General features: G+C 40.9%; 1 protein-coding gene across 1 annotated transcript; it reads left to right on the forward strand.

Annotated features, from left to right (window-relative positions):
- The first annotated feature begins 5,332 nt into the window (after positions 1-5,332).
- Positions 5,333-8,971, forward strand: LOC109782543 (beta-fructofuranosidase, insoluble isoenzyme 1-like). The gene is made up of 7 exons (XM_020341166.4): positions 5,333-5,530; positions 5,946-5,954; positions 6,714-7,567; positions 7,660-7,818; positions 8,074-8,318; positions 8,434-8,527; positions 8,630-8,971. The coding sequence occupies exons 1-7, from the start codon at positions 5,362-5,364 to the stop codon at positions 8,816-8,818; spliced, it is 1,719 nt and encodes a 572-aa protein (XP_020196755.1). The 5' UTR covers positions 5,333-5,361; the 3' UTR covers positions 8,819-8,971.
- The last annotated feature ends 310 nt before the right edge of the window (positions 8,972-9,281 follow it).

The following is a 9,281-nucleotide window of genomic DNA, read 5'->3' on the forward strand; positions in this document are numbered from 1 at the left end:
GTTCTCAGGGGTCATGTTTGGCCCGCGAGATCTTGATAGTGGTGGGGTTGATTGCAGTGGCGTCCACTATCCAACTCATGCCTTTTTTTCCTTCGGGTTCACCTCCGTGTCGAGGTTGTGGTTGCCTCCTCATTTTGTGGCTGCACTACAACCTTCGGGGCATAGTTGCTTCCACCACTCCCTCCTACAATGACGTAACCGAATGGATTACTAATTGCAGCGAATCCCGTTTCATTGGCATAATCAGCACATAACCAGGTAGTCCTTGCTTTACCAGGGTTTATTGTCTTTAATTATTTTAGCGCTCACTTGCCACATTCTTTCTAATCAGAGCCAAACCAGCGCATTCTCTATTATTAGCATGTGCCCATAATTTCTTTTAATTATAGCCAACAAATACATCTCTTTTGTCGTCAAATAGCATTTGGGACGCACAAGCTAGCCAACTGGCAGGCACCAGACGGACATGTGTTTGTAAGGCGCAAATAAAAAACCGACGAGTTGAAGGATCAAACTCACGACCTCAAAAACTCGAGCACGTGCTGCTAGCCACTCGAACAAACAGCTTCAACCAACCAATGGCCAGCGTGAAACTTTAAGAACATACTGCAACGTCACATTCGTGTTTTTTTATTTTCTAATATTTCTGAACCTTTCAAAAAATAAAGCAATAATTATGAATTGCCAAATATTTTTCGAAACGTGAATAATTTTTTAAATCCCGATAAAATGTGAGCACTTTTTTGAGAAATTCAATAATTTCTGGAAAAAGGCGAACCAAATTTGAAACGGAAAGATTTTTTGAAACTCGCAATTTTTTATAAGGAAACGAACATTTTCTGAATTTGTATTTTTTTTTGAAAAATGGAAACATGTTTTGAACACTCAAAACCATTTCCAAAAACATATGCTTTTAAGCACGAATATTATTTTGAACTTGTGAACATTTCAATAAAAGAAAATAGTTTCATATTTTTATTATTTTTTAAAATGCAATTTATTATGAAAACCTCGAACAGTTTTGGAAAGTGCAATCTTTGTTTTAAATGCGAACTTTTTTTTAAATTTGAACAAATTGGAATGCGAATAAAAAACTTAAGGTTCCAAATATTTTTCAAAATGGGAAAAAAATTGTAATTCTGAAGATTTTACGAAAATTTGAACAAAAATTGAAATCCTGAAAAAAAAAAATTTATTGGAAAAAAGAAAAATATAAAGGAAAAGGAAAAGAAAAAGAACACGGAAAAAAGAAAACGGGCTAGCCCAATCTTGGGGACCTAGCCAATTCTCCGATTAAAGCAACATCCTTGACAAACCAACCATCATTGATGTGAAGGGAGAGAAGGGTCTGCAAGACAACGGAAGGGGTTTTGACAAAAAAAAACTACTATGCGGAGGATGCATAGTATGTATGACAGTTGTACGATAGCAATCCAGCCATACACATGGACGAATTTATATACAAATGTCGTGCAGAAATCGTCCGCGCAACGTTGCATAGCAGTGCTCATTTGACAGAGATAAAAGGCATCATGGCACGGGTCGCCAAGACGCCGTCGGCATCGTCACGCCTCCAAATTTACTTTATATGTGGTTGTAACTCTATGCTTATATGCACAAGCTACGATGCATGAAAGCTAACAATAAAGATGCAAAGGACTCCCTCATTATAATCATATTGGTACAATCTGTTTTGCTTTGACCCGAGAAATGGGGGTATTTTTTGTATATTAGAGACAAAGACGAGCAAGGAAAGCAAACACCTAAGTGTTTACAGTTAGTACAGTTTGTTCTGCTTTGGCACAGGAAACCGGGGTTACTTCTGGACATTAAGGAAAAAATTGAGCAAGTAAAGTAAACACTTTAGTGAATATTTCTACTAAACTATTCATTACCTGCAACCCACTACAATTTGGTAATACACGTGAGCATTTTTGTCCATGTCTAGCTAGTTTACACAGATTTAAAGAAGATAAACAGAGTGAGAAAATGAGAGGTATTCCGCCATCATATAAGCTAGAAGTAGAATCTCTGCATGTAAGAGCATATATTGCCCCAAACAGTAAAATACAGATTTCCACTTAAGCATTGACACAAACTCAAGACAGAGGTCACCTACGGATGTCTAAATACATATTGTGATAATGAGCAAGAATAAATATTTGTTATTTTCATACTGCACTCGCAATTTGTAGACCTTTCATGAACACGCGCCCAAACATGGTTTGTTCAGTAAGAAAAACAATTTAAATAGTGGAGGAGTAAGATAACATGCCTTCAACTTCAGCGACCAGTGATAGGAACAGAAAATTTTGTAAACATAAACGGCGGTCTAAGAAATATAAGTCGATCAGCTGCAAATATAAAAGAGGCTTAAAATGATCTAAGCAATATAAATACCAATGGTCAATCTGTATTACTATATATCCTGCTCTTATATTTTCTTAACCTTCAGCAATATTTCAGGAACAATGCCTCATATAAAACCAACAAAAAAAATAGCGCGCTACAAAATATAGCGAGGCCCTTCTCCAAATGCTACACAAGTTATAGCGTGCTAATAGCGTGCTATATTTCAAAATAGCATTTGCAAAAAATTTCAAATATATCTAGAAATAAAGTATTTAAGCAACTAAATTTTTGCTAGGAGCAAGCAATATATGCATAAGGGCCAAATCTAGGACATAAAAATTGTAAGTCTCAAACAGTTTCAAGATAAAAAGAGTGAGAAAGGTAGTGGTCGTGGGTTGGTTTTGGCCTGCTGGGCCTGCTGGGCTGTGGTTGTTTAAATTTTGCATGGTCTCCACATTAAAACGTGTAACGCTACAACGTTATAGCGTGTGTAGCGCGCTAATTACGCAATTAGCGCCGTAGCGGCCGATTTTGCCAAAACGTAACGTCTCCCTTCCGAATATGCTATAACCGCGCTATAACGGCGAAATAGCGTGCTATTTTTTTCGTTGTATAAAACTGAAATAATAATGATAACAATAGTGGCCATAACCTTGAACGCCATTCATCACATTCATAGACATGCAAAAACCAAAAAATTATGTCATTCTTTTCTTGTGTATAATGAAATCGATGGGCCTCAACTTTCGTATTCATTAGACCAGTTCATCCATATGTGTATAATAAAATCTAATTATCCGGAAGATCGTCCCTGTATGATGGATAAATTGGTCGGGACGTCTTACAAAGAATATTAATAACAGATATTACCTTGGTGAGGTATAGGCTGCTGGGAACAACAGTAATAGATTAGAGAGGAATTCAAGCATGTTGAGTTGGTGGACGTTGTCCCTGCCTTCTGCTGTACTGGTGTCCGTGGATTGGGAGGGGCGGTCCCACTGGAGGTAACGGGGACCGCGTATGGAGACCTTCGACGGTGGACGACGGTCGAAGCCATAGAGAAGACCGGTGGTGGCGGCTCTCGGGATGAAGGAGGGGGTGGTGGAGGAGAGGAGTAAAGGGCGATGGTGACTTTCAAGGGAGTCTATGGCAGCGCAATCCTGAGTAGAGCGCGGTAGCGCCTAGGAGTGGGGCAGGCCGGGAGGCACAACGCCGAGGAGCAGGCGAGGGCGCGTGCCCTCATGGGGATCAGAAATGAAAATAACGTGTAATCGGTACAATCCCCAACGATTGGAAAGAGAAATTGTGAACGTGAGGGAGATGGTAAGTTGTTGCACTGCGGGGAGATGATTTCGGGATATTATTTCACGGCTGGTTGATCAGGATCTTATGAGTCAGAATACATATCCATGCATGCCACCGAAGAAGAGTCAATCAATCCAATCGGATTGAATCCCAATTTTAGGAAAGAGGGGATTGCGTCCGGATTCCTTCCTCGAGAGAATCATAAAGAGCGAATCAATTTAATAAGATTACATTTGATTAAAAAAAGAGAGGATTGCGTCCGGTTTTTTAATGGGAGAGAGAAAAATCCAATAGAAGAGGGTGGTGGGAGGTGAGACAAAAAAAAACCAAACAAAAATAAACCAGTGTACCAGGCTACCAACTCCCCCATTAGGATGTGAACGTGAGGGATATGGTAAGTCCTTGCACCGCAGGGAGATGATTACGGGATATTATTTCATGGCTGGTTGACCAGGATCTTATGACTCAGAATATATATCCATGCATGTCATGGAGGGAGAGTCAATCAATCTAATCGGATTGCATCCCAATTTTTGGAAAGAGGGGATTGCGTCTAGATTCTTTCCCTCGAGGGACTCATAAAGAGCGAATCAATTTAATAAGATTACATCTGATTTAAGAAAAGAGAGGATTGCGTCCGGTTTTTTAATGGGAGAGAAAAAATCCAATAGAAGAGGGTGGTGGGAGGTGAGACAAAAAAACCAAACAAAAATAAACCAGTGTTCCAGGCTACCAACTCCTCCATTAGGATGTGAACGTGAGGGAGATGGTAAGTCCTTGCACTGCAGGGAGATGATTTCGGGATATTATTTCACGGCTGGTTGACCAGGATCTTATGACTCAGAATATATATCCGTGCATGTCATTGAGGGAGAGTCAATCAATCTAATCGGATTGCATCCCAATTTTTGGAAAGAGGGGATTGTGTCCGGATTCCTTCCCTCGAGAGACTCATAAAGAGAGAACCAATTTCAGAAGATTACATCTGATTTTAGGAAAGAAAGGATTGCGTCCGGTTTTTTAATGGGAGAGGGAAAAATCTAATAGAAGAGGGTGGTGGGAGGTGAGACGAAAAAACCGAACGAAACTAAACCAGTGTACCAGGCTACCAACTCCCAGTAGAGATTTTTGGAAAGAGGGGATTGCATCCGGATTCCTCGCTCGAGAGACTCATAAAGATCGGATCAATTTAATAAGATTACATCTAATTTTAGGAAAGAGAGGATTGTGTCTGGTTTTTAATGAGAGAGAAAAATCCAATAAAAAAGGATGGTGGGAGGTGAGACGAAAAAAATGAATGAAAATAAACCAATGTACCAGGCTACCAACTCCCGCATTAGGAGTACTGATGCCCTTGCATTTGCGAGGGCCACAATGCTTGTTGTGCAAAAGATAAACTAGGCAGCGCATTTGTGGGGGCCACTGTGATATTTTGCATAAATCTATTTTGGAGGATAAATCTCACATTGATTAGCATGGATATCTTCTCTTCCTTCCATATATACGAATAACTAGCTATACATGGTATTCTAATAATGCCATAATTTCCTTCCTTATTTGTATGTGGTAGGATGTCCTTACTAGCCTTGCCATGATCATTATAAATTGACGTCTCATCTTCGTAGGAGCAACGTTCATACGAGCCATTGGGTGGTGAGAACTAGTGGCTAGCTAAGCATTGTTAAATTTCGTTTCAGCCACTCAATGTGGAATCCGCTATGGGTCCTCCGGCCATGGTTGCTACTGCTCCTTCTGCAGCTCGCCATCGGCAGCATGGAGGCCGTGGCGCCCTCGCCGCCAGTGCCTAGCTTCGTGACCAACCCCTTGCTCAGGACAGGGTACCACTTCCAGCCGCCCAAAAACTGGATTAACGGTAATCTCCTGCCGCGGAACTTATCTGATTGCTCTCCAGCATGTTAAGTTTGGCTCTGTCTCCAAGCTAGCTATAGTAATGTACGTGTTTTTTTGGAGAATGGCTATAGTACATGTAGTATATCGTAGGTGCATCCTACAAGTATATCTATGAAATGGGTAGCCATTGTAACTAAACATTACCTCCGCCCCCAAAAGCTTGTCCTAGATTTGTCTAGATACAGATGTATCTAGATGTTGATGTGCTGGTCATGACTCGTGATAATCATATAGCCCGTCTTTATTTTGGTACTTGATATACTAAGTAATTGTTCTTGCTTGTTTTATTCTTCCATGATGCTTTGTTCTAACAATTTCATTATCTCATTATTTTGGCTGGTTATGATTGCTGTCCCGGGGAAACTCATCGATGGCAGATCCGAATGGTATGACTTGTCGAACTCACTCTAATTGTATAGATGTCTATTCCTAGATCCATGATGCTGAAAATATAATATGTAGATTTTAAAGATTTTCTTAGCAATAGCAATGAAAGATGTTGGGCTAACATTCAAGTGATCTATGCTCATGAAACATCTTGCACCCTTAGAATGACTACATGCATCGTCCATATGCAGAGGCCGGAGGTACATCCTTCTTAAAAAAATGTTCATGAAACATCAGTACGCCGTCAGGTGTTTGGTAGAGTCTACACTAGCTTAACACAAATACACTAGATGCATGCATGAAGAGGGTTGTTGAGAGGAACAACTATGCTGAGATGAGAATGCAACCAAACATACCCTAAAGAAAGTGGGATTGGTGTTATGGAGTCCACTAGTACCCAGGCACACTTGCACCCCTAGACATATGCGACTACATGACATTAGGATTGCTTTATCCTATAGGCACCCGCTTCAACTTGGAAGGTTAGTTTATTAAGTTTCTTTGTGCGGGGTAGTTTATTAATATATTCAACCTGGAAGGTTAATCAAATCAAATATATTAATCATCAGACCTTGAGGAAAACAATTGAATAAATACTAAAGAATTACAAACGTGACCAGTAGACTAACATATAACCAGTACATATGTGCATGGAAACCATGAAAAAATTATATTAAGCGAGGAAGGGGCGGGGGAGCATCTTGAACTTACATGTTGAGACTTTTTTTGATCCGTACATGTTGATAATTTTGGAACAGGGCCACTATACTACAAGGGATGGTACCACTTGTTTTACCAGTACAACCCCAAAGGTGCCGATTGGGTCAATACACTTTGGGCTCACTCGGTTTCACGCGACCTCATCAACTGGAACGTTCTTGGTTTAGCCCTCGAGCCAAGCATCCGATCTGACCAGTATGGCGTTTGGTCTGGCTCCGCAACAATCCTCCTTGATGGCACACCAGTGTTGGTGTACACAGGGATCAACCGGCCGGACACTCCCTACCAGGTGCAGAACGTTGCCATCCCCAAGAACAAGTCCGACCCGCTACTTAGGGAGTGGGTCAAACCAGACTACAATCCGATTATAGTGCCGGATTCGGGCATGAACGTGACACAATTTCGTGACCCGAGCACGGCTTGGCACATAGATGGCCAATGGCGCATACTCGTAGGTGGAGAGAAGGGCTCCCATGGTCAGGCATATGTGTATCGGAGCACCGACTTCAAGCATTGGGTTCGAGCCAAGCACCCACTTCACTCGGCAACCAGCGGTATGTGGGAGTGCCTCGACTTCTTTCCGGTGCTCATACAAGGGCAGAAAGGTCTCGACACATCCGAGCATAGTGGCAGAGTCAAGTATGTACTCAAGAGTAGCCTCGAGAAGGCTCGGTATGACTACTACACCATCGGAACCTATAATAGTAGGACAGAGCGTTATGTGCCTGACGATCTAAATGGTGACTACCACCGCCTCCGCTACGACTATGGGAAATTCTATGCGTCCAAGACATTCTTCGACCCCGCAAGGCAGAGACGGGTCCTTGTAGGATGGGCCAATGAGTCAGACACCGTTCCAGACGACATCGCCAAGGGTTGGTCCGGCATTCATGTATAACATCATCACATCTAGGACATTTCTGCGATTTGATTGATAAACCAATACTCCGAGGGAATTAATTGCTTGTGTTGCGCTTGTGGCAGGCAATCCCAAGGAAGATATGGCTTGACCCCGGTGGCAAGCAGCTCGTGCAGTGGCCCATTGAGGAGGTCGAGCAGCTGAGGCGTAAGTCTGTTAGTGTAACAAACAAGGTCGTGAAGCCTAGGAATCATTTTGAGGTTAAAGGCCTGGAGACTTACCAGGTAATTACTACTCCACAAGGCATGATATGTAGCTTCCCACTAACATTAGTTTTTGTTGTTGCTGAAGAATTAAAGCAAAAAATAAAACAGACACATAATTTCGCTCACAAAGTTTCCAATTCACATATTTTTTTATATATTCATAACTATAATGAACTAAAAAATTATAGCTATGAACTGACAAATTTCACCAATCTATGGGTTTGCTCAACTTTATCAATTCACGCCTATGCATGAAATGTTATCCTTTACCAGGCTGATGTGGAGGTGAGTTTCGAGATACCAAGCCTGGAAAGGGCCGAGCCGTTCGATCATGCATTCTCGAACGATGCTCCGAAGCTGTGTAGAATGAAGGGTGCGGACAATAAGGGCGGAGTAGGTCCCTTTGGTTTGTGGGTGCTAGCATCTGCCAACTTGGAGGAGAAGACTGCGGTTTTCTTCAGGATTTTCAAGGATGGGCATGGCAAGCCAGTGGTCCTGATGTGCACTGACCCTAGCAAGTAAGCATGCACCAATACACATGCATCTTTTTTATTATTTGAAGATCGAATTAAGGGAACCTATTCAGCTTACCCAACTGATCTGTTTTTAGCCTTCTTCTGTGTCTACTTGCAGGTCATCTCTTGGTCGTGATCTTGACAAGCCAACTTATGCCGGGTTTGTCAACTCCAACGTTTCATCATCCGGCAAGATCTCTTTGAGAAGCTTGGTATGTGCCTAGATTTTATATTGCAAATACGAAACTCTTTACAAGTTACGACAAGTTTACGGCTGGTTTTCTCACTAATTAATGCTTCTGTTCTGTTGTTAGATTGATCATTCAGTCGTTGAGAGCTTTGGTGCCGGAGGCAAGACCTGCATCATATCAAGGGTGTACCCATCCATCGCCATAGGGCAAAACGCTCATCTTTACGTCTTCAACAATGGAGATGTGGATGTCAAGGTGTCGCGCCTCAAGGCCTGGGAGATGGAGAGTTCCAAGATGAATAATAGTGCTTAAGTTTTGTTTCTCACCACTTTCATACGTGTATTCCAAATGATTTTTTAATCATTTTGATGTGTTAATAAAATGGTAGTCGTCCAAAATAAGAGCGACAAATCATGGTTGTTGTACAATTAACAAATAGAGTTGCGCATTATTCTACCCTAAAAAGACATCGAGCTCCAGTTTATTGCTACTCTTTTTTGTTGCAGAAAAACTACAATTATACTTTTTCACTTCTTTGGTTTACTTCTTCTCCTTTCTTTATTTTTTCATTGTACTAATATCTTTTATAAACTATTTGCAAAAAAAAATATTCACTTATTTTTAAGATATGTGCATGTATTTCTAAAGAGTGTTCAAATATTTAAATAATGTTCCTATAACTACAAAAAGTTTTTTGTAATTTTTTAAAATGTTCAAGAAACTAAAATGTTAACACACTAAAACACATTATGCAGTTTTTAAAAATTGTTCATAT

The sequence above is a fragment of the Aegilops tauschii genome, chromosome 1, assembly GCF_002575655.3.
Source record: "Aegilops tauschii subsp. strangulata cultivar AL8/78 chromosome 1, Aet v6.0, whole genome shotgun sequence".
In the NCBI taxonomy this organism is placed as follows: Eukaryota; Viridiplantae; Streptophyta; class Magnoliopsida; order Poales; family Poaceae; genus Aegilops; species Aegilops tauschii.